The 22,857-nt window shown below is 50.3% G+C and overlaps 10 protein-coding genes across 10 annotated transcripts; 4 read left to right on the top strand and 6 right to left on the bottom strand.

Moving 5' to 3' along the window:
- The first annotated feature begins 118 nt into the window (after window positions 1–118).
- PSV08DRAFT_206814 (uncharacterized protein) lies at window positions 119–1,149 on the top strand. Its single transcript, XM_014220593.2, has 3 exons — window positions 119–395; window positions 444–923; window positions 975–1,149. Exons 1-3 carry the CDS (start codon window positions 302–304, stop codon window positions 1,094–1,096), a joined length of 696 nt encoding a protein of 231 aa, XP_014076068.1. The 5' UTR covers window positions 119–301; the 3' UTR covers window positions 1,097–1,149.
- Window positions 922–1,724, bottom strand: PSV08DRAFT_317481 (uncharacterized protein). Its single transcript, XM_014220592.2, has 4 exons — window positions 1,640–1,724; window positions 1,575–1,592; window positions 1,416–1,522; window positions 922–1,366 (listed from the first exon to the last, which is right to left on the bottom strand). Exons 1-4 carry the CDS (start codon window positions 1,653–1,655, stop codon window positions 1,223–1,225), a joined length of 285 nt encoding a protein of 94 aa, XP_014076067.1. The 5' UTR covers window positions 1,656–1,724; the 3' UTR covers window positions 922–1,222.
- Window positions 1,725–2,061: 337 nt separating this feature from the next.
- Window positions 2,062–7,951, top strand: PSV08DRAFT_185554 (karyopherin; the record flags this gene model as incomplete). Its single annotated transcript, XM_014220591.2, has 7 exons — window positions 2,062–2,184; window positions 2,236–2,328; window positions 2,377–2,655; window positions 2,754–2,844; window positions 2,894–5,215; window positions 7,178–7,550; window positions 7,624–7,951. 7 exons carry the CDS (start codon window positions 2,062–2,064, stop codon window positions 7,949–7,951), a joined length of 3,609 nt encoding a protein of 1,202 aa, XP_014076066.2.
- Window positions 7,952–9,101: 1,150 nt separating this feature from the next.
- PSV08DRAFT_353927 (uncharacterized protein) lies at window positions 9,102–9,453 on the bottom strand (the record flags this gene model as incomplete). Its single annotated transcript, XM_066092866.1, has 2 exons — window positions 9,102–9,255; window positions 9,311–9,453. The coding sequence occupies 2 exons, from the start codon at window positions 9,451–9,453 to the stop codon at window positions 9,102–9,104; spliced, it is 297 nt and encodes a 98-aa protein (XP_065948667.1).
- Window positions 9,454–9,793: 340 nt separating this feature from the next.
- PSV08DRAFT_249598 (uncharacterized protein) lies at window positions 9,794–10,705 on the bottom strand (the record flags this gene model as incomplete). The annotated part of the gene is made up of 4 exons (XM_066092390.1): window positions 9,794–9,940; window positions 10,237–10,295; window positions 10,401–10,550; window positions 10,687–10,705. 4 exons carry the CDS (start codon window positions 10,703–10,705, stop codon window positions 9,794–9,796), a joined length of 375 nt encoding a protein of 124 aa, XP_065948666.1.
- A 400-nt stretch (window positions 10,706–11,105) lies between these two features.
- On the bottom strand, window positions 11,106–11,930 carry PSV08DRAFT_411251 (uncharacterized protein; the record flags this gene model as incomplete). Its single annotated transcript, XM_066093885.1, has 1 exon — window positions 11,106–11,930. The coding sequence occupies one exon, from the start codon at window positions 11,928–11,930 to the stop codon at window positions 11,247–11,249; it is 684 nt and encodes a 227-aa protein (XP_065948665.1). The 3' UTR covers window positions 11,106–11,246.
- Window positions 11,931–12,452: 522 nt separating this feature from the next.
- PSV08DRAFT_403685 (uncharacterized protein) lies at window positions 12,453–16,155 on the top strand. Its single transcript, XM_066093660.1, has 2 exons — window positions 12,453–12,650; window positions 12,708–16,155. The coding sequence occupies exon 2, from the start codon at window positions 12,741–12,743 to the stop codon at window positions 16,146–16,148; it is 3,408 nt and encodes a 1,135-aa protein (XP_065948664.1). The 5' UTR covers window positions 12,453–12,650; window positions 12,708–12,740; the 3' UTR covers window positions 16,149–16,155.
- Window positions 16,156–16,475: 320 nt separating this feature from the next.
- Window positions 16,476–17,633, bottom strand: PSV08DRAFT_249595 (uncharacterized protein; the record flags this gene model as incomplete). The annotated part of the gene is made up of 4 exons (XM_066092389.1): window positions 16,476–16,580; window positions 16,734–16,930; window positions 17,055–17,247; window positions 17,535–17,633. 4 exons carry the CDS (start codon window positions 17,631–17,633, stop codon window positions 16,476–16,478), a joined length of 594 nt encoding a protein of 197 aa, XP_065948663.1.
- Window positions 17,634–18,162: 529 nt separating this feature from the next.
- On the bottom strand, window positions 18,163–18,402 carry PSV08DRAFT_317455 (uncharacterized protein). The gene has a single exon (XM_066092668.1). It carries the CDS (start codon window positions 18,357–18,359, stop codon window positions 18,186–18,188), a length of 174 nt encoding a protein of 57 aa, XP_065948662.1. The 5' UTR covers window positions 18,360–18,402; the 3' UTR covers window positions 18,163–18,185.
- Window positions 18,403–20,687: 2,285 nt separating this feature from the next.
- Window positions 20,688–22,211, top strand: PSV08DRAFT_378351 (uncharacterized protein; the record flags this gene model as incomplete). Its single annotated transcript, XM_066093349.1, has 5 exons — window positions 20,688–20,733; window positions 20,905–20,983; window positions 21,014–21,154; window positions 21,328–21,391; window positions 21,489–22,211. 5 exons carry the CDS (start codon window positions 20,688–20,690, stop codon window positions 22,209–22,211), a joined length of 1,053 nt encoding a protein of 350 aa, XP_065948661.1.
- Between the last annotated feature and the right edge of the window lie 646 nt (window positions 22,212–22,857).

Here is a 22,857-nt window from a genome sequence, read left to right as displayed (position 1 = left end):
CTCCTTTGCTTGGGACGAGTGGACAAGGATAACGCGGCTACTTGCAGATCATCGGCGTGCCTGGGCAAGGCCGACCACCATTGCCCGCACCCGCATTTGGACCGTTCTCTCCAATATTATTGTTACCAAACTGCGCTCGTCCAACAGCACAGTTGCTACTCACCGAGTCCGGCACTACTTTAGCCGCCTATTGCTGCTCGGGAGTTGCGGTCGCTCCAGCCTCGACTTGGCCGTCGCGCAACGGGTCTGATTCTGAAACGCCGTGACATTTGCTATTAAACGGGCACTAGGTACATACGCCATGGCGGGGTCACTGGCAGCAGTCAAGAAGGAGTTGCGAAAAAAGATACGGACTATTCTCAGCCAGCTGCCTGATGCGGCCGCTGCTTCGCAAAGTACGTCACGATACGATGGTTGCATGTCGCTCTTCTGACGCCATCCAGCGGCCAATGCCACTGCTACTCTACTAGCCATGCCCGAGTACCAGGCGGCCCGTAGAATCAGTGTCTATCTATCCATGCCGGGAGGAGAAATCTCCACAACCGATATTGTGCGAAATGCCCTGGGAGACGGCAAGAAGGTCTTCATTCCATACACGTACACTCTGGACACGCCCGACCAAGGCCAACCAAAGTCCATCATGGACATGCTCGAGCTGCACTCGATGACTGACTTTGACTCGCTCAAACCCGACAAATGGGGCATTCCAACTCCAAGCACAGAGTCCATTTCATCACGTGCCAATTGCTTTGGTGGTACTGGTGTCACAAACGGCATGACGGACGGCATCAAAGACGGCCTTGATCTGATCGTCATGCCCGGCATGGCCTTTGACGCACAGTTCGGCCGCCTTGGCCACGGTAAGGGCTTCTACGACTTCTTCTTGACACGTTGTCACCACGTATCGCGCATGCCTTTTCGCGGTAAGAACTACTGATATTCTGTATGTGGAGGGCTAACTGACCACGTCAAAGTTGGTTTTGCCTTGACCGAGCAGCTACTTCCGCCAAATGAGTCGGTTCCCATGGACTCTTCCGATTTCCGCCTCGACGCCTTGATCACCGGCGCTGGCGAGCTCCGTCGCGCAGGGGCTTGAGCTTCTCCCCTCAAGTTTGGTAAACAAAACCGTGCCTGCCCGCTCCCTCCTACAGTCCTGCAATACATGCGCTCTCTCATGTGTACGATCCTACAGCCGCAGGAGAAACGTGTCCATCGCTGGCGTTTATTGAAGTTGCTGGATCAGGGAAATGTTGTCTCCTTTCAACAGAATCTGGCCGACCTTGCGCCTCTCCTCGGGCGCGTCCTTCTTCGCAAGCGTGACTTCAATGGCGTCGTCAATGACCAGGTTCATGAACTCGTCGAAGCCCTACTCAGAAGTTAGCTGCTGGGGCGTAGATAGCAAGCGGCCGTGGTACCCTCAGTTTTCCCTCGATGCGCATGCCCAGGTTCTCGTATAGCCAGACTGATATGGTCGCCCGTGATTGCAAAAGCTTGAAGATGAAGTTGATGGGAGGAAGGAGGACTGCGTGTTCGTGAGTTGGTGCTGCTGCGCAAGCATGTGGTAGCTGTCGTACCTTTTCCTCCACCGCGGCCTATACACGTTAGCTATGGTTTTCGCCCAATGACGGGACATACCGACCTCCACGTCCAGTCATGTTGTAATTCGAGTTGCTGGTATCAGGGTTTTGGCGTTTCTAGAGTCGGCGCCTGGTTGCAGGGTGGGCGGTAGCTGGTGGAGATGAAGTGTAGTCGAAGCAACATTTCTGGCGCGAGGGAGCGAGCGGTCACGGCTCTTGGCGCTAGTAACGTGGGGATCTTTGACTGCCTATGCGCGACCAAACGCAACTGCCCATGCCTGAGCAAACTCACCACCCCACCACGCTCGCAACCACCACAACCACCCTCGCCGCATCCTCGCTGCCTGCACCTTCTGTCAGTCGGCCTCTGTCACAAAGCCAGTGAATGCGCGCAATATAACTCGACCCCGCCGCCTCTTTCAGAGCAGTATCCGCATCCGTTCCCCCACCATCACCATCACTACCCCCCTCAATCGCCCTCACCATGGCTGCCAACGGACAGCAGGTGTTCGACCCGGTGTTGGCGGCACACAACACTATGGCATCGTCGGCGGATCGCGCACAGAAAGAGCAGGCACATCAGTTTCTGGAGCAATTTCAGAAGTCGGTATGTACGGGTGCGTCGTTGTAGGGACACAGGTGGCTGACTGGCGCGCAGGAAGAGGCATGGACAACCACACTAGCTATGCTCGAGTCCAACTCTGCAGATGCAGCAGCCAAGCTTTTCGCTGCCACAACGCTCAAGGGCAAGGTAAGCTAGTGTTTTACTCATCAAAGCGCCTTTCCTAACAGCCGGCAGATTGTCTATGACTTGCACCAAGTGCCCCGCGCTCAACTTGCCGAGCTGCGAGCTTCTATCATGCGAAACTTGGCCATTTTTCACGCTGGACCAAAGCCCATACGCTTACAGCTATGCGTGTGTCTGGCAAATCTCGCAATACAGATGACCGAGTGGAAGGATGTCCTCAAAGATATCGTAAACTCACTCGGCTCCGACCCCGCAACCTTACCTTGCGTCCTCGACTTTCTCCGCGTTCTCCCCGAAGAAGTCACACATGGACGTAAGATCGCACTCACAGTACGTCCGAGCGAGCCGCGCCCCATTTGCAGCCTACGGCAATTCCCCGCGGTGCCGACACATGCTAGCAGAGTTGTAGTCTAATGTGTGGTGGTCAGGAACACGAGTTGACTATGAGGACGGCCGAGTTGATTGAAGACAACGCCCAGCAGGCCCTGGAACTCCTCGTACGATACGGAACCTCTTCACGTACGTTAAATTCCCTGGGTTCCAGCCCACTCTCACTGACAGTTGATAGCTGCGGCCGCACAAAACCCCCAATTACTCCACTGCATCACCTCCTGGATACGCGAAATTCCATTGGACGCCATCATCAACTCTCCCTTGCTCAAGATCATTTTTGAGGGCCTCTCGCATGAAGATCCTTTTGAAGCTGCGGTAGAATGTCTGAGCGCCCTCCTTGCAGAGACGAGAGATGTCGATGAGACTCTCAGTTCCATAATGATCCTCTATCCCCAAGTCATCAACCTCCAAACGAAGCTCGCCGAAGCGGCACAAGAGGAGGATGCTGAAAAGTTCAAGGGCATTGCAAGGATATTTGCCGAGGCTGGAGAGTCTTGGGTTATCCTCATTGCGCGTCTACCGACCGATTTCCGTGCATTGGTCGAAGCAATACTTGCCATAGCCGCGCTAGATAAGGAAAGGGACGCCATCTCCCATACCTTTAAGTTCTGGTACGACCTTAAGCAATACCTTACGCTGGAGAAATACGCCGAAGCTCGCAACCAATGCCTAGACATTTACTCCAAGCTGGTCGACATTATGATAAACCACCTTCAGTTCCCGAAGCCGGAAGGTGGGAGTGGTGATGACAAGGACTTGTTCGAGGGCGATCGCGAACAAGAGGAAAAGTTCCGCGAGTTTCGACACCAGATGGGCGATGTTCTCAAGGATTGCTGTGAGGTTATGGGTGTCGTTGAATGCCTTCAAAAACCTTATGATCTCATTCAGCAATGGGTCCAAACATACGGCGCTCAGGCTGGACCGAACAGTGTGCCAGAGTGGCAGAAACTGGAAGCGCCTTTGTTTGCAGTCAGAGCCATGGGCCGCATGGTGCCTCCAGATGAGAATATCATGCTTCCACGGCTGATTCCACTCATCGCGGGCATACCCGACCACAACAAGTTGCGATTCCAAGCTGTGATGGCTCTAGGAAGGTACACAGAGTGGACGGCCCAGCACCCTGACACGCTACAGATGCAACTGGACTACATCATGGCAGCTTTTGACCATTCAACCAAGGATGTCATCCGAGCTGCTGCGCTGTCATTCAAGTTCTTTTGCAACGATTGCGCGAGTTTGTTAGTTCACTATGTTGGCCCGCTGCAGCAGTTTTACGCAAAGAACTTGAACAAGCTACCCATTAGCAGTCAAGAAGAGATTACGGAAGGTGTTGCCTCTGTTGTTGCCAAGGTTCCCAACGACCAGCTTCTGGCAACACTCAAACTTTATCTCGACCCTGTCATGGCGCACTTGATCGAGCTTGCACAACAAGCAAAGGATGAGCCAGACCAGAAACTCATTGCGGACAAGATTAACCTCCTCACAATATTCTTTGAAATGGTGAGGCCAGAGATACCACCTGGTCAAGAGCATCCGGCCGTCAAATACTGCGAACAGATTTTCCCCACCCTTGCAAACATGATTGGCCATTTCCACACAAGCATACCGATCCTCGAGCGTGTATGCAGGTGCTGGCGATACATGGTACTTTCTTACCAGACAGCAATGCGACCACTTCTACCGGCTCTTGCCACAAAACTGATTGAAGGCTTCGATAAATCAAGACAGGGATGTTTCCTCTGGGCCACGGCATCGATTGTGCGCGAATTCTCGCAAGGTGTGGAGACTGTCGATGCAGGTTTGGCAAATGACGTCTACCAGTTCTATGAGCAGCAAGCGAAGACTTTCCTGAGGATACTCAGTGATCTGCCCCCAGAAGAACTCCCTGATCTCATCGAGGATTACTTCCGTCTCGCGGCCGATATGGCACTCTACTTCCCGTCCGAGTCCATTATGTCCCCGCTCATGGAAACGATACTTCTTGCAGCCTGCAGCTCTCTCACACTGCTCAAAGAGGATCCCATTATCGCAGTGCTACACTTCCTACGCGACTTCCTCGGCTATGGTCGCAACTCATCGCCGTCGTCTACTTTTGACAATACACGTCACGAAGTTCCAGAACAGATACGGGACCGCGTTAAGCAGCTTGTTGTGGGCGCTGGCGTCCAACTTGTCCAGCGTATCATGACGGGCATGATGTACAGCTTCCCCGAGGGTTGTTTTGCCGACTCGTCTGGTGTGCTTCTCGACCTGTTCGAGCTCATGCCTGAACAGGTTGCACAGTGGGTTGCGAGCACCGTGGCTATGTTACCACAGGGTAGCATCACACCCCAAGAGAGCGAGCGCTTCCTCAACAACATTCGCCAACGCATCCAAACAGGCGACGTTAGGATGATTAGGACGATTCTACAGGACTTTACAACTAGCTATCGTCGAAGAAACGTGGCCCCCCGAGAGGGCCTCGGCAGGCTGGAGGCTTCGCGGTTTAGATTTTCTGGTTAGCGGCTGGTCACTGAACCGTTGCTGTACTATTTGAAAGCATCGGTTGAGCGCATGCTCCGAAGGAAAGTGATCGTCGAGACGCTCCATCAGGTCAGAGCCAAGTCGAAGGCGTCCATAGCGCTTATGTAGGTAGGCTTACTATTGAGACAATAGGGATGCAATATATCTGGTGTGGGATGGAGTAAATATCAAAAGAGCATAATTGTACTTGAAGCGTTTGTGTGTTGGCATTTGCATGGAAGAGAGGGATATGGAAGGAAAGGATACCATTCATGAGATAAAGTGGGGTTTGTTATTACAACTGCTAAGATAGCCTTGAATTTCCTGTTTTCATGACCATGTTTGACTGCAATAGCAGGAGGCATACATGAAGTGATGTTGGAATGGACTTTTGTCATGTGATGTGTACTTTGCATGGTGATAGTGCACCATTCCCAAAACACCAGATACATGCCGACACCCAATCTTCTTGATGTTCGCTGATGAGCAGCTAAGATGATACGGGGAGGCATACAATAGCGCAACCACGAATTGTAAGTGATGGACAGACCACAATATGCCTGTTGTTGTGGAAATTCATGGTCGTCAGTACCGTTCACGCCGACTGCTCCTGCTGCTTGGTGCATTCTTTTCGGGCTATAGCTGCCAAACGCCACTTCTTGCCGCTGCCACAACAAAACATTCTGCATCATTCTCAACCTTCTATCACCTCCCCCTCACCTCATCGCTCGCTGCTCATCCATACTACTAGATGGCTGCTCAACAACGTCCTACTTGAGCACTGTCGACGCTACCATTGTTTTGCTACACTTCCTCATACAACTTCTTCCTCATCTCATCTATTCATCCCTTGGCAACTCTCACCAATTCAATACTTCAACTACCAAAGCTGCGGGTCCGCCATCTGGACTGCTTCGGCTCTCTGAAACACGACGTCATACTTTGATGCGAGCCTTATTGGCTCTGCGGCCACTTTCGCGTTGAGTATGCCCTCCTGGTCGAGATCAAAGATTCAGAATTCAAGGATGTATATGATCAGATTGCTAATACCGTCGCAGGTGCATCTCGCAGTCGTCACAACGCTTCCCTTTACTTGTTTTATATACGGGCTACCTGCACAGTACTGGCAAGAAGAATCCAGGCGAAGCTTTACACTTGATACTATTGAGGAAGCGGACATCCTGGATCCACCATACGCGAGGCCTGGCAGAATCAGGGCTAATTCCGTGGGCTCCAATCCTAAACCGAGGTCACTGAGCTCGAGCAGATCGGAAACTTCGCAGCACTCCACCCGTATCAGAAGGCATTCTCAGCCCACACCACCGCCAACACTTGCTGAAAGAGTTGCATTGGGGCCACAGCTCAATCCCTGGCATCCACAGCACCCCCATCGTCTCGCTAGACACAGTTCTTTACAAGAGATTTACATTCTCAGAAAGGAGCAACGCCTAAAGGAAGCTGCAGATTACGAAGAGCGTTTGATCCAACTCCGTCTCCAGCGGCGCAGGAGTTCGCGACAACTCGACGGTTCGAGGTCAGCTGGAAGCTCGCCAAACATAAGTCGTACAAACTCTGAGAGGGACCTCTCAAGAACCTCTTCGTGGAAGAGCTTTGCCAAAGAACTAGCATCCTTTGAAAAGTTTGGGCCACTTGGACGTACAAATACTTCCGAATCCGCGGCGTCTTCGAGATCTGAACAGTCCAATAGATCCAGAAAGTCAAACCTCCGCCGAGTACTGATTTTGGAACGGGCTAACTCCGATGATCGAGGCGTTCAAGGACATGAAGCACGGAAAAAGCAGCAGTTACGACAGTTTAGCATTGGAGCGGACAGCGAGCCAAATATTGCATCGCATGGAGGACAAGGATTCGGAGTATGCCCTGGAAAGCATCCGGACAAGAGTACTCGGTACGTATGTTGTTCCATGCTTGGTGACAAGAAACTGACCTGTCATAGCGAACGCACGCGCGATCTATGGACCGAATCGATGTTTAGACGTGATAAGCTTCGCCCCGACTTCCTCAAGAAGAGTTGGGGCGTGCATCGTCGAACACAATCCATCCAGTAAATCATACATTCATTGCTGTTCTGCAAAGGAGACATCACGTCTTGCTGCTTTGGAACATTTGCTTGTCATCACCGAAGACTTGCTTCAACGCCTTATGGATGTCGAGGGAATTACAAGCAGTGGGTGGCTTCCCGCTACCCCACAGTCACAGCATGCAGCGATGTATGGCAGTGCGTGCGGCAGCACAGTAGGTGGAACGGGGAGTGGCAGCATGGCCAGCAGTGTGCAGACGAGTCGGAGGGGAAGTGCTCAACCACAAGAGTAAGATTGTCCCTGATCTGTTTTGACGTTTTCCTGATTTTGTACCTGGTATCAGGATACTTACAAGCCATAGCATGTTCCTTGATCACGGTCACGGCTCGCCGCAATCCACACAACTACCGCAGCTACCGCAACAAATACAACATCCACACCCAGTGCCTTCCCAACTTCCCTTTGTCAACGACTTTAATGCACCTAGCTCGCCTCACCATATTCAGAAACCGCGGCTCCCCAGGGGCGGCAGCGAGACATCATTCCCTACTAGTACACCAAAGCCGATGGCACAGACGATTGCCAGGACGAACAGCGATGTCATTCAGCACCCCAAGCCAGTGCCTGTCGGCCAGTTGGCAGTTCCTGGACGCGGCAGAGTGCAGTGGAACCTAGGTTCCGAAGGCTAAAGATGGCGACGCAAAGTCATCTCTTGTTTGACTGAGCTTTGGGATTTCAACAATAACGAATTCACGACATGGAATGGGGTTACCTATAGCTCAACCATCACTACCTTTGTTAGCAGCGCTCAAATGACATGTTTCGATTGCATGAGAGAACCACGATTGGTGAGTTACCCAACCTACACTGACAACTAACTAGCATGCCAAGTGCCAGCCCACGTGACTCTCACAACCCAGGCAAAAGATTAAAAATCGCAAAACAAAAACATACGGCAGCGGGGATTCGCTAGTGGTCACCCACCTAACTACTAATTTGCATTCTCGCGGCGCTTAGCTTCAGCGATAATCTCGCCACGATACGTATTAATAAACTAACCCTTATATAGGTCCTTAGGACAGCGCAGAACTTAGCCGCTCTAAGGGCCTGCGCTCTAGGGAGCAATTGCGAGGTAATGGCGTCTGGCAGCTAGTGGTACTATCGCTGATTTATACCCAGACTTGCATCCTTACACCACAGATTTGCATCCACCCCCGACTTGCACCCCGGCTTCCACCCGCCCCAGACTTGCATCCTTACACCCACAGGTTTACACCCACCTCAGACTTGCACCCAGACTTGCATCCTTACACCCGCCACCCAGGCTTACACCCAGTCTTGCACCCAGACTTTACACCCGCCGCCCACTTGCACCCGCCGCCCAGGCTTACACTCATTGCCCACTTACACCCACCGCCCAGACTCGCACCCAGCCTTGCACCCAGCCTTACACCCAGACTTACACCCAGACTTACACCCAAAATTGCACCCGCCACCCACTTGCACCCGCCGCCCAGCCTTGCAGCCAGACTTACACCCGCCGCTCAGACTTACACCCAGACTTGCAGCCAGAATTGCACCCAGACTTACACCCGCCACCCACTTACCCGCCGTCCTTTGCCAAGTTCCTCGGCCAGTCTAACGGCGACGCTACTACTGCATCTACCTCTGAAGCCCCAAAGCTTACTACAGCAGCTCCCAAGTCCAGGAAGCGCAAACCCGCAGATGAGGAGGCAATCATCGATGTATGCCGGGGCAAGGATTAACTGTGCCTCTCAAAGCTCAGACCAAATCGTATGAACGGTACTCATCGAGAGTAGCGGGCGTGTCTTGGAGCACTCACAAGCTCGCCTTTGCCTTGTTCTTATCCTTAGCCAGCTCATCATTAGTACACTGACACTTGGTGCCGCGACCCTCACTCTGAGCAACAGAGGCTGAGAACAAATCTGGGAGCCACATCTTCTTTTTCCAATCCCAGACCCAGGGCTGGCCACTGTGTTCGATACTTCGGATTGGATAGCCAGGGTCAATCATGAGGCTTTGCTTGCCATCCTATTGGAAAAATAGCGAGCTTGTCGTCTGAGCTGTTGTTGTTATTCTCAGTATCTGACCCAGCAACGAGCTCCTCTTCCTCGACAAAATGGAGCGGGGTGAAGATCTCTGGCGAGTTGATCGTGATCTGGTCGACCATAAGCTTGAAATGAACCTGCGGGAGCTGATTGTTAGCAAAGCTTGCCTCAGTCAAAACAAATATCTCACTACCTGGGAGACTCAGTGAGCCCGCAAAGGCGCCGCAGACGCTGGAGTGAGCTGCAGACCCAATGGGAGTAAGAAAACGAAGCTGCAACTGCAATGGAGCCCTTGTGATTGTCAACGGGGCTTAGTTGTGGGTGGAGGGGTTGGTGTTGTGGTGGTGGTGGGGCGTCGCACTGAAGGTGATATGTGAGTTTGGTGAGAGGCGCTAGCACGTGACTAGCAAACGGATATCAAAACAACAACAACACGTGACTCATCAACCACGCCGCAACTGATCAGATGGAAAGCTTGAGGGGGGTGTCGCGACGGAGCCTGTATCCATTGCTGAAGCCTGAGCTGACATGGAGCATGGTGAAGGTGAAGGAGCTGTAGCCGAGGGTCAACCTGGCGGGCCGACTCTGAGCTGGGATAAGGTAACGGAGCTGGAGTATTGTATATCCGATATGAGTAGATAAAAGCTGAGCTTGAGTGAATCTCGAGATCGATAGACAATTCAACCTTTTGTCCACTGAAGTAACTATATCTGAGCTTGATTTCTCCCCACACATCCTTACACCCCCAAGTTTGCACCCACCCCCGACTTACACCCAGATTTACACCCACCCCAGACTTACACCCCGACTTACACCCGCCCCAGACTTGCACCCAGACTTGCACCCAGACTTGCACCCTTGCACCCCCAAGTTTGCACCCACCCCCGACTTACACCCAGACTTACACCCACCCCAGACTTGCATCCTTGCACCCCCAAGTTTGCACCCACCCCCGACTTGCACCCTTACACCCCCAAGTTTACATTCACTGCCGACTTACACCCCGACTTACACCCGCCGCCCAGATTTGCACCCTTACACCACAGATTTGCATCTACCGCCGACTTACACCCAGACTTGCACCCGCCCCAGACTTGCATCCTTACACCCACCGCCCAGACTTGCGCCCAGACTTGCGCCCAGACTTGCGCCCAGACTTGCACCCAGACTTGCACCCAGACTTGCACCCTTGCACCCCCAAGTTTGCACCCACCCCCGACTTACACCCAGACTTACACCCGCCCCCGACTTGCCCTCTTACACCCCCAAGTTTACATCCATCCCCGACTTGCACCCCGGCTTGCACCCTTACACCCACCGCCCAGACTTGCACCCAGGCTTACACCCAGACTTACATCCACCCCAGACTTGCATCCTTGCACCCCCAAGTTTACATCCATCCCCGACTTACACCTTTCAAATTTGCAGCTCTTATGGTTCACCATGTATAAAGTGTCATATTCAGCTATTCCCTTGTCTTGAGTAGGGGTTTGTGTATCTTGTTTTATAATTGCTATATAATCTTCAACACATTCTATGTGTATAATAGGCATCAAGTGCATTAGAGATGTTAACTTCAAAGCTTCGAAATGCAGATAGTCTTGAGATGTCATTATACGGCACTGTAATGCGACTAGAAATAGTGGAAGGGAACTGTAGAGTGAATAGTCATATCAAATCAATTATAAACTTTATATATTGTTCCTATAGAAATTTGTCGAGAATCATCCTAGTTTTGTCTTGCATCGTATTTAATACCAAGATACATGCTTCATAAAAGCCTTCCTTGTGCCCATGACTCCATCCTTAAACATTACCCGACCCTCCGCAGTCTGTGCCATCTATGTGCTTCCCTACATACATCCAACTCCCAGGAGCCTTGCCGTCCATCATGGAATAGTCATTCCTTCAAGTATCAATGCTGGCCTTCTCCATGTATCCACATGGAACCATCATCGTAGTTCTCTTCAGACATGTTGGTGTCGTCATCGTGCAAGTTATTAAGACGGATCTCAGCTTCTCTCAGGCTGTCGGTGGAGTCGATAGCATGATAATAGTCAGTTGCTCTGTGGTTGCAATCACCGCCCAAGCGACAAGCACGAGCATGGCGATGTTGAAGCTTCGCTACTTGGAATCTGATCTTCTTAGGGATACTCCAGAGATTAACATCCTCATCGTCGAGTAGATCACTGTCAACTGTAACGGGGGAATATCCATTAGAAATCATCCTCTGCCTCATCATGAAGTGGTTGGCCAGTAGATCACAGCGATGAAGAAGGTGTGGCATACCGCCCACGAAGGCGGCGACTTCGGTGGCCTGGTCGGTATGCTCTCGGATTTCCATGGTCTCAAGTAGCAAATGGAAAGCTTCGCAGACCTCCTCCCAATCCTCATTATGAGCAAGGAGAAGGGCCTCAGCGACAGCATATGGGATCCTAGGAAAGCGACCACAGATGCGCCCAATTGCTACATAGAATGCAGCCCAATATTTCTTGTAGTTGTGTGCTCGGAGAACATCCCTCGCATCATCCTTGTTGAGGGCGGGGTTCAGATGCATCAGCTCGTCGACATCCTTGTTGAGTACCTGGTTATGGAGCATGGAAGAGGGGGGGTGCTCGTGCGATGTCATGATGCATGTAGTTCCGAGCTGTTGCTATCTTGGTCAGTGTTTGTCCATTCAGTGTCGCAGGCGCGTGACTGGTGCTTACAATACAGTGTGAGAGGGTAGAAAGACAAGGATGTAAGCATCCAAAGGCGTTCTTTGGATCGATGGTAAGTTAAGAGCGTGATAGAAAAGTCGGTATGTGTGTAAAAGAGGCAGGGACTAAACGAACAGGCGGTATGATAGTAAAGTGAGATAGATGTGATGCTAAGGCTGACACGTTAGTGAAGTAAGATCATATAGTTACAAGAGATAAAAGAGCGGTAAAGGTAAGGCAAATTAGATACAAAAGAGGAGAATGTAATTTCAAAGAACACTAATAGTATCGAAGCCATCAAAGCTATCAAAGCCATCAAAGCGATGTTTGCGTGGCTTACTTCATCGCTCAGGCAACAATGCCTAACTAGGTCTGCTTGAGAAATACTCTCACCCCTTCACCGCTCATTTTTTTCTGACGCTGAGCTGAAGCTATACGCTAATGTGGCGGCCGCAAAAATAGTCGTTTGCTTTGCCTGTTACGCTCACTCCACCACCACCACCACCACCACACCACCACCACCACCGCCGCCGCCACTACCACTACTACCACCACAACAGCTTGTCGCGCGCTCTGCAACAAATCCGATCGTTATTCTCGCACGCGTCTCGTTACTTCCAGTAAGTTCTCGTTACTCACATGTATTCCTTCTCTTCTGCATCACTCACGCTGTATAGCGATTATCACACGCCCGCCTTATACTCTGTACCATGTCTGCATCATTAGGTCAACAAGGCGCAAGCCCGAACAATACTCAACTCCTCAGCGGCGGAGCATTAATTCAAGCCTTCGCTCAATGCCCTGCCCTTCGTAATGACGGAGTAACACGCGCGTGGACTGAAGGCCACCAATTCGACAACTCCATCGCGCCGCCTGATAAACTGCAGAAGAGAGGCGTTCATTACAGCCCTGCTAAGCTTGCCAACCTTGGTCTATGGGGACATAAAGAATCAGATCAGATTGCTGCGGATATCACGACACTGGTCGAATGCGTGTGCAGCAGTTGGGATGCATTCAAGGCTATCTACGACAAAGAGAATCGACAAGACCAGAATGCTCTCGTTGAAGCCATTGCACAGAATGTATACGATTTATGGGGTGCTAATCCTGGGTGGAGCTCTCATCACCAGGAAACATACAAAGACGCGGTCAAGAGGATGGTGAAGTACTCCATAACATTCAAGCCCAAAAGCAGGTCTGCAACTCCTCACGTTACTAAACAAAAGCCTCCAAAGAACAAAGGCAAGACTACCCAGACACCAGCACAAGAAACTCAGAGAAAGCCTAAACAAGAAGAATGCGAATCCGTAGCATCGCCGGCCTTAAAAAAAGACATCATCGAGTCACCCTACAAACGCGTCAAGATCAATCCCGTCATAAACAAACTCGAAATGAAGGATATGGCGTTGTTCGTGTCTCGGGATGTGAACTGGGATGGAGATGGTATGCCGCCAATCAACAATTTCCGGGAACTTCAATTCATTGAAACGAACGATGTTGAGAAGGCAACCGATTGTATCCCAAAGTGGTTGCGGTCAGAAGCAGTTCAATGGGACCCCTACGAAGAAGATGTGATCATTTTGAATTCTGGGCCATTCCACGGTACATCCGTTGGATTCGATTTCCATACATTTAGCGCAGCCTTCTTACATGCGTATAGAAACCTCGAGAGATCCCTAAGGTTGAAGATTGTACCAAAGAAGGGCAATGATTTCGACATGGAGTATGATCCAGATCTAATTCTAACACCCCCATGGGTGAGCGAAGAAGAAGAGGAGGAGGAGGAGGAAGCGAAGGAAAGGGATGAAGAGGAAATCAATGACGGTGAAGAGCAGACCATGAACTTTGAGGAAGTGATGAACCGTACTTCACCTATCCTGGCCAAGTTCACTTTCGAAGAATGGTGCAATGCACGCAAGTTCTTTGGCATGCCACCCCTACTCAAGATGATCAACAAGAAAGAGAAGGTCAAATGGATCAAGAAGCCTTTGTATCCGCACCAGTACATGATGATTTATCAAGCGACCAGGATTTTAGAAGAGCGCGGTGCCATGTTCCTCGCCGACGAGCAAGGTCTGGGAAAAACAATTATGACTATCTCCCTAATGTGGCTCAAGAATGTCTTGGTGCACATGACCCGCTCAATAAACCGGTTCAGGAATAACAACGAGAATGCTAAGAAGCATCTTCCCGAAGACGCTTCTACAGGACAAGAATGTCCGTCTCAGGGTTACTTTCCTTTCAAGTGCATCTGCAACCCCGACTCTCCCGCTCGCAACTGGGTTATTGACATGCGGCCATCTCTTGTGGTATGCATGGTCAAATCTACAATTCCTGACTGGGCAGGCACAGTAAATGACTTCTGTGACGAGGATTGCCCATTCCAACTTAAATCTGTTATTGGGCATGGTACTATCAAGAGTAAGACCGGGCCAACTCGTCGTACGAAGAACTCAACAAAAGACGATGCGGTATTCGACTCAAGAATTCTGTCGTTCCACGAAGATGGAACGTCCTGCGAACTTCCACCACCCGTCAACTATGTCGTTATCACAACTCCCTCCAGCGCCCTAGCCTGGGTCGTCAATGCTATTGGAGACAAAGAAAAGAGGACTTCCGCCGCCTTTTCCCTCATTGCAGTGGATGAATTTCATCAGATTACCGGGGATTCAACCGCCATCATACGAACACTAGAGAAATTTACATGCAAACACCAGAGTTCCTATGTTGAGGGTGAGCGGCCGCCATTTTCTCAGGCAAAAGGAGTTCCTACAAAATTTGTTTTCTCCAGCGGCACACCATGGAAAGATCTAAAGGACCTCAACGTATGGTGCAGTCTTGCCAAGACGCAGATGACACCAATGTTGAAGTTCGTGAAGAGGGCATGTCCCAAGGATGTGCTTAAACGCATTCGAGACGAAGTCAACCGATTTTGTAAATGCGACTTCCTCCTGGAGCACAATAAAGCTACGAAGCTCTGGAACGACAACTGTCATGATAAAGCAAAAGAAACCACGACCTCGGTAGTCCATGCCATCTCGCCTATCATGCTTCGACGCATGCAGTTGACGCACCTCCCAGACTCAAATGGGAAGACATCGATTGTACCTCTACCAGAATTCGAGAAAAGAAATGTACAAGTTAACTACAGCGACCAAGAATTGGAACATGCCAACGCACAGATTCAGATGCTTAAAGATGCGTTTAAAGTTCACGCAAATAGCAAGAGCAAAGGACCAGCAACTTTCCAAAATCTTCAGACCACTTTTATAAGAGAATATCACACTTCCCAAGTCGTAGCAACTGCGCCATCCTTGGCCACTCTTATTCGAGCCGGTGATTTCAACGACTGGCTATACAACTCGCCGAAGGAGAAAGGAAAGAATCCAAATGCAACTATCAAGCTTACTCAAGCAAGGATGGATTGCCAGCGTTACAGGAAAGATAATTCGGCTTTGCGAAGAAAAGTAACAAAGACAACCAAGGATGACCCAAAGATGGTGAAAATTATCGAAATCATCCGCAACATAATGGCACACGATGACGGCGATCGGAATGCCGCACAAAAGCTCAAAGATCAAGATCCTACAAGTTTTATTGGAACGCCCGACGACTATTTGCAGAAGATTGTTGTGACAGCCCAGCAACCTATGTCAGCGGTGGTCATTCACGACGTTCTTCAATCTGCTCTACCAGATGTTGGAATTACGTTGTTCCTCGCGACCATGAATGACAAGGACAAGGAAATCATCATTTCATCGTTCAATGACACGACAGTTGTTGATGATAAGAAGACAGCTCAAAATGCAGATGGCAAAGAGGTCATGATGTTCATGCACAAGAACCGGCCCCGGATTCTTGTTGGGGTTCAGCGTGTTCTCTCAACGGGTCTCAACCTCCAGAGGGGGAATCACATTATCCTTGCGGAGCCATCAAATAATCCATCAGAGGTCCTGCAGATGGAGAAGCGTTGTCATAGACTAGGCCAACAACGAAAATGTTACGTCTACGATCTCATCGCCAAGAATGTGAGGATTGAGGAAGTGATTAGGGATAAGCGAGAGATGAGAGTGTTCTTACAAACTGTTGCAGAACAGGTGGGCATTGAGGTTGAGTAAAGTTTCGCTGATATGGTAGCCTCTCCGCGCTCTAGCTGTGAACTATCAAGATGTTCTATAACCAGTAGCTATGTAGCCTCTTTCAATACAGATGCAATTCAAGAACGCGGGCCTTTATCTAAACGTATAGACATCGAGTAGCGCTTTCTTCATTACGACTAACGTTAACAAAATACCCTTAAAACCTAGAACATCTGTCTTTGCGCAATGAAACTGGAACAATATAGATTCTAGATAGAATGCACGGTGTATATGCTGGAGGTTATACGCCTATAATGTTAATATTGAACGAACAATATCACCCACGTTTATTGGCTAAAAACCCCTCTATTTTGACCTCGCTGGGGGAATTCTCACTTTCTCTTTAGCCTCTAAGAGAGAGGTATGTTCACATAATGCCCGGACGATGCTAGTCATATCCGCTATTGAGAACTAAGATAGTATCGCATGATTGTGGTAGTCAAATCCATTCTCTCGAAGCTTGGCCCCAAGCTAGGGCAGTGTTATTCTATTTGTTTGGCGATCTAATCCGTATATCCGTTCAAATATGCGAGGAAACCGAGGGTTCAATATTTTACTGCTTACGGCGAGGTCAAAACCAGGATAATAAATGTTCGTGTTGATCATCCCCTGATTCGACCCAAACTTCTTCACACACACTTGGAATACGCTAGGTGCCATTCCTTTGTTAATGGTAAACTCGGAATCAGTAAGCCAGAGAAATGTTTTCTTATCAACTAATTCGATAAGTGCTTTTAGCATTTCTCGCTTTGCTTTATGTGCTAGAAGATGAAAGGACAGCATTGTGATTGAGGCGCTGATACGATTGGATTGTTTGACGGACATGAACCTCTTCTAATAGATTTAGTAAAATGTTAATTAACATAGGGACTGGCCGCGACGTACACCTGAAAAATGCGGCACAGCTTGGTGCATCGTCTACTGGATACGCTGCACGATGAGGCTTTATCGCTACATCAGTCTCATCATCGATGCTCCTAACATCAGGATAAGTATCGTTCAATTTGCTGGTGTCCTCCGTATGGAACTCATTAAACTCTGCCTCGAGCTTAAACTTGTCTGTTTCTTCATTTAGGATCTATACTTCTAGAGTCACGGTTGGATAAGACGTGTAGCAGGGAATGCTGGTTAACTGGATATTAGAGATAGAGAGGATCTCAAACGGCTCCGATGGTAACTTGTTGAGGTACGCATACCGAGCGAGGTAAGGTTGCCAGACAGCGATATTTCTTAGATCAAATGTGGGTCCTATAAAGACAACATCTAATATGGCTATTACTGGCTAGTGAGCGTCCTGGAAAAAAAGGCTCGCATCTCGCGATATGCATCAGAGAAGATTTGCTTTACATCGGTTCTGTGGCGTACTAACGAACAGTTCATTGAGCCAGATACCCACAATGCAATTGGTAGAATGGTGTGACTACCGTTATCGAACTGGATCCATAACGCAAAGTGATCTGGCATTGTCAAGGAGTGATCAGTGCGGACGCCACAACATAGTCGTATTGGAATAGCTATTTAAGCGGATTTTTTGGAAACACCTTTAGCATCTTATTAGAACTGCTTTGAATAAAATAAGCGATTTGATGCACAGCGATCCTCCGTACCAACAAATCGAAAAGATGTACATTTAGATACCTTGTTTCCAGATATGCAACTTTCACGGTATAATATAGTAACCTAGATATATCTGCTATAGACCTCGCTTCGACTGCGCACCCTCCTAATTAGTATGATTTGAATGATCTTAGCGGTGCTTCTTGTAATTAGATTGCGTAGAGGTGTGCAAACTCCTGGCATAGTGCAGGCATTCTATCGTGGCGCCAATCTGGTAGGAGCATAAGCTTCTCCAATCTCGACTGATGCATTTCCATGCTGGATCTAAGAAATGGTATACTTATCTAAACATCATGCATCTAGGCCTAAGTAGAATTAAGCATATAGTAAGATATAAATTAGGTATTAACTTACCCACGAAATTCTAGGCTTCTAACTAGAGCTCAGGAACCATCTTCTCTAAACTGTTAGGTGACTTGGCGCTTGAATTGAAGCTGTGGGGAAATTAAGATTCTGTGATGTAGGAGTAGGTAGCATAGTGCCTGCTAGCTGTTGTTCCTGTGCAGCATTCTGTGCTCTTAACCCTGACATTACCTTACGCCCCCGGAGAGTGTCGAGGGAGACGCCAACCATCTTGAAGTACTGAGCATCTCTAAGTGCCAGGCTGTACGCATTATGGTCGCCTGTGATGCTCCGCTGCGGTAGCATATTCGTTCTGGCTGCTGAGATAACGCGACGATTGCTACAAGTCTAGACACTGTCCGGCAGCTGCCCAGCGGAGACACAATGTATATATATTAAGGTAGGGTGTGACTACCTCTCTGACCAACAGCAGCACTAGAAGATGTGGACTAGTAATGACCGAGTTTGATGTCGAGTCTTGCCGGATGGAAATAGGTCGTGGCCTTAGCGGAGGGCTTACGGGTGACTCGAGTCAACGTAGGAAGGTAGCGGCGTAAAGGCAATGCAGACGATAGCTGTAGAGTAGGAGAAGAGAGACATGTCTAGTCGTGCGAGTGTCATGGCGCGTAACAAGGCGGCGGGGCTCGAATCGAGGAAGGCGCATTCGTGGGCAGCTCGAGAATGGAAAGCGCATAGTAGGGCGTTAGCAGCGTAGAGTACGACTAGAAAGTGAGTCAGCAAGCAGCTATAGCATGCGCAGAAATAGTCTGTATTGGTGTTATGCAACAGCAGCGCGGCTTTTCTTGGCTTACTAGCTTCACGGGGGTGAGTAAGTGTAGGTATCGAGGATGCAAATCAAGAGTTGCTACAGGGGCGGTGCAAGATTGGCGGGTGCAGCGGTCTGGGCAATGGGTGTAAGTCTGGGCGGCGGGTGCAAGTGGGCGGCGGGTGTAAAGTCTGGGTGCAAGCCTGGGTGCAAGCCTGGGTGGTGGGTGTAAAGTCTGGGCGGCGGGTGCAAGTCTGGGTGTAAGTGGGTGGCGGGTGTAAAGTCTGGGTGCAAGTCTGGGTGCAAGTCTGGGTGGTGAGTGTAAAGTCTGGGCGGCGGGTGCAAGTCTGGGTGTAAGTGGGTGGCGGGTGCAAGTCTAGGCGGCGGGTGTAAGGTCTGGGTGCAAGACTGGGTGCAAGACTGGGTGCAAGACTGGGTGGTGGGTGTAAGTGGGTGGCGGGTGTAAGTCTGGGTGCAAGACTGGGTGCAAGCCTGGGTGGTGGGTGTAATTCTGGGTGGTGGGTGTAAGTGGGTAGCGGGTGTAAGTCTGGGTGCAAGACTGGGTGCAAGACTGGGTGCAAGCCTGGGTGGTGGGTGTAAAGTCTGGGCGGCGGGTGCAAGTCTGGGTGTAAGTGGGTGGCGGGTGTAAAGTCTGGGTGCAAGTCTGGGTGCAAGTCTGGGTGGTGAGTGTAAAGTCTGGGCGGCGGGTGCAAGTCTGGGTGTAAGTGGGTGGCGGGTGCAAGTCTAGGCGGCGGGTGTAAGGTCTGGGTGCAAGACTGGGTGCAAGACTGGGTGCAAGACTGGGTGGTGGGTGTAAGTGGGTGGCGGGTGTAAGTCTGGGTGCAAGACTGGGTGCAAGCCTGGGTGGTGGGTGTAATTCTGGGTGGTGGGTGTAAGTGGGTAGCGGGTGTAAGTCTGGGTGCAAGACTGGGTGCAAGACTGGGTGCAAGCCTGGGTGGTGGGTGTAAAGTCTGGGCGGCGGGTGCAAGTCTGGGTGTAAGTGGGTGGCGGGTGTAAAGTCTGGGTGCAAGTCTGGGTGCAAGTCTGGGTGGTGAGTGTAAAGTCTGGGCGGCGGGTGCAAGTCTGGGTGTAAGTGGGTGGCGGGTGCAAGTCTAGGCGGCGGGTGTAAGGTCTGGGTGCAAGACTGGGTGCAAGACTGGGTGCAAGCCTGGGTGGTGGGTGTAATTCTGGGTGGTGGGTGTAAGTGGGTAGCGGGTGTAAGTCTGGGTGCAAGACTGGGTGCAAGTCTGGGTGTAAGTCTGGGTGCAAGTTTGGGTGGTGCGTGTCATGCAAATCACTTTCTCCATACCCTATCTCTCGCCACTATATAAGAAACGTACTTTTTTTTTCATAGATTCATTTCTGTTAGTTATAATAAATGAAGCACGTCTAGATTAAAAGAGTCGGTCCTTGTCATCTAGCGGCACCTAGCACTCTCGCTCCTACAACTCAAGTTTCCTTAAGTACACCTTGTTGGCGATGCACTTGTTCATGACGACTCACTCGACCCACTTGTAATACTATTAGTGAGAAGCACTGTTGGTATAACGTCCTTATTATCCAAATAGATAGATCTGCTTTAGCTGGATGTTGGTATGTACTCTGATGGCGAAGGTTCAGCTGGTAATAGTACACAGCGATAATCTTCTTCTTCCTCAGCACCGCTGCATCTCTCCCGTCGCGCCTTGCATTTCTCCCTACTTTGTACATCTCCTGTACTTGGAATTTCCTGTTCCTCTAGTACACTCTAGTATTCGCTTAAGCCACTTAAGTCGTAACTTTGTAGTCGGCTTATGTCCTGGTCGTCTCGACTATCATCGTGGTTATTGGCTGCTTCAAGTAAGGATGTAGATATAGAAAAACTCGATCCATAGTTCGACTGGGTAGAAGTAGAGGACGGTGATGGCGCATGCTGTTTAGAGTAAAGACTCGCTATCACCAACAGCTTGGTCTTTTTAGTTTGTTAGCTATAGTTTGAATATAGTAGGAGGAGCTTACTTGGCTTTACAGACAGCACCTGTGATAATACTGGATCTGGTACTGTATCTAACGAGTTAGGAGAACTAAGAGATGAAAAGGCTAATAGGAGGTGTGCCGTATGATGCGACGTTGGATCTAGTATGCTGGACCATGTTTCGCTTGGCGGAGGAGGCTGGGCAGATGTCGGAGGTGGCTGCCCAAATAGGTCTTCCGTATTTTATGAGGGTACTGGTGTGGTCTGCCTTGAAGATGCTGAATATAGGAACTTTAGTGGTGGGCGGTAAGCGGATTCCAAGACTAGCTCTTAAGACGATGATGAGCCTGAAATTGGTGGAGGACGCTGAGCGGATGTTGGAGTAGAGTTGACCATTTCGAGGGTTAGACAACGGTAGTTGTTGGTTTCGATGAGGAATTCTGGTCCCCTTAGTGTATCGCGGTACAATGTTAGGGTAGGAAAGGCGCTCAAGCAGCACCTGGGAATGGGGCAGGGGGAAAGGCGCTCAAGCAGCACCTGGGAGTGAGGCAAGGGAAAGGCGCTCAGGCAGCACCTGGAGGCTGGGAAAGGCAACTTATGTAGCTCGCTCTGGTCGAGTACATGTCGCTCAATCACCAAGGGCAGGGGGAAAGGCGCTCAGGCAGCACCTGGGAGTGAGGCAGGGAAAGGCGCTCAAGCAGCACCTGGGAGTGAGGCAGGGAAAGGCGCTCAAGCAGCACCTGGGAGTGAGGCAAGGGAAAGGCGCTCAGGCAGCACCTGGAGGCTGGGAAAGGCAACTTTATGTAGCTCGCTCTGGTCGAGTACATGTCGCTCAATCACCAAGGGCAGGGGGAAAGGCGCTCAGGCAGCACCTGGGAGTGAGGCAGGGAAAGGCGCTCAAGCAGCACCTAGGAATGGGGCAGGGGAAAGGCGCTCAGGCAGCACCTGGAGGCTGGGAAAGGCAACTTTATGTAGCTCGCTCTGGTCGAGTACATGTCGCTCAATCACCAAGGGCAGGGGGAAAGGCGCTCAGGCAGCACCTGGGAGTGAGGCAGGGAAAGGCGCTCAAGCAGCACCTGGGAATGGGGCAGGGGAAAGGCGCTCAGGCAGCACCTGGAGGCTGGGAAAGGCAACTTTATGTAGCTCGCTCTGGTCGAGTACATGTCGCTCAATCACCAAGGGCAGGGGGAAAGGCGCTCAGGCAGCACCTGGGAGTGAGGCAGGAAAGGCGCTCAGGCAGCACCTGGGAATGGGGCAGGGGAAAGGCGCTCAGGCAGCACCTGGGAGTGAGGCAGGGAAAGGCGCTCAAGCAGCACCTGGGAATGGGGCAGGGGAAAGGCGCTCAGGCAGCACCTGGGAATGAGGCAGGAAAGGCGCTCAGGCAGCACCTGGGAGTGAGGCAGGGAAAGGCGCTCAAGCAGCACCTGGTAATGGGGCAGTAGATCGATGCTTAAGCAGCACCTAGTAAGGCAAGACAACTTTTCGGAGCTCGCTCTGGTCGATTATATGTCGCTTACTGACAAAAGAAGATGGTGACGGATGTGCGGTAGTGAGTTGAAAGAGAGGATGCGTCGAAGAGCGGTGAGAAGAAGAGAGAGGATGCGTCGAAGAGCGGTGAGAAGAGGAGGCTAAAGTAAATCTAAGTCAAGCTGTATGCAGATATGCCCCTCCTTTTGTTGTGGTAAGAGCTGCTACTAGGGATGTTCCTTCCTTCCCCGTAAATTTTCCAAGCATCACCCCACTCTGAGCGAGATTTGAAAGAATCATCGATAAGAAAAGAAAGGCTCATCCAAAAGACATCTACAGATACGGCAAACGATTCGATAACTATGACTAGAAAGAGAAAACGAACGACAGGAACACATTCAGAACCACAAGATCAAGTGTCTTTCACACCTGGTATACAAAGACCAGAACATTAAATCTAGGTAAAGGCTAACATTTAATAGAAGCTTTGTTACTGGTGACGACAAGATTGATGGCCGAGGTGAAATGGCGATCGTCGTATC

The sequence above is a fragment of the Bipolaris maydis genome (assembly GCF_028858645.1).
Source record: "Bipolaris maydis strain C4 unplaced genomic scaffold PSV08scaffold_11, whole genome shotgun sequence".
Classification (NCBI taxonomy): domain Eukaryota; kingdom Fungi; phylum Ascomycota; class Dothideomycetes; order Pleosporales; family Pleosporaceae; genus Bipolaris; species Bipolaris maydis.
The sequence above is the reverse complement of the archived record's forward strand: the minus strand, read 5'-3'. Positions and strand labels throughout refer to the sequence as shown.

What these genes read in the sequence shown, in the direction of transcription:
- PSV08DRAFT_206814 (XM_014220593.2), top strand. Translation starts at nt 302, where the DNA reads ATGGCGGGGTCACTGGCAGCAGTCAAGAAGGAGTTGCGAAAAAAGATA. An exon ending in TGCGGCCGCTGCTTCGCAAA is followed by an intron (nt 396 to 443) that starts GTACGTCACGAT and finishes GACGCCATCCAG; the next exon opens with CGGCCAATGCCACTGCTACT. An exon ending in ATCGCGCATGCCTTTTCGCG is followed by an intron (nt 924 to 974) that starts GTAAGAACTACT and finishes ACCACGTCAAAG; the next exon opens with TTGGTTTTGCCTTGACCGAG.
- PSV08DRAFT_317481 (XM_014220592.2), bottom strand. An exon ending in GCATCGAGGGAAAACTGAGG is followed by an intron (nt 1,367 to 1,415) that starts GTACCACGGCCG and finishes ACTTCTGAGTAG; the next exon opens with GGCTTCGACGAGTTCATGAA.
- PSV08DRAFT_317455 (XM_066092668.1), bottom strand. Translation starts at nt 18,359, where the DNA reads ATGGTTGGCGTCTCCCTCGACACTCTCCGGGGGCGTAAGGTAATGTCA.
- PSV08DRAFT_403685 (XM_066093660.1), top strand. Translation starts at nt 12,741, where the DNA reads ATGTCTGCATCATTAGGTCAACAAGGCGCAAGCCCGAACAATACTCAA.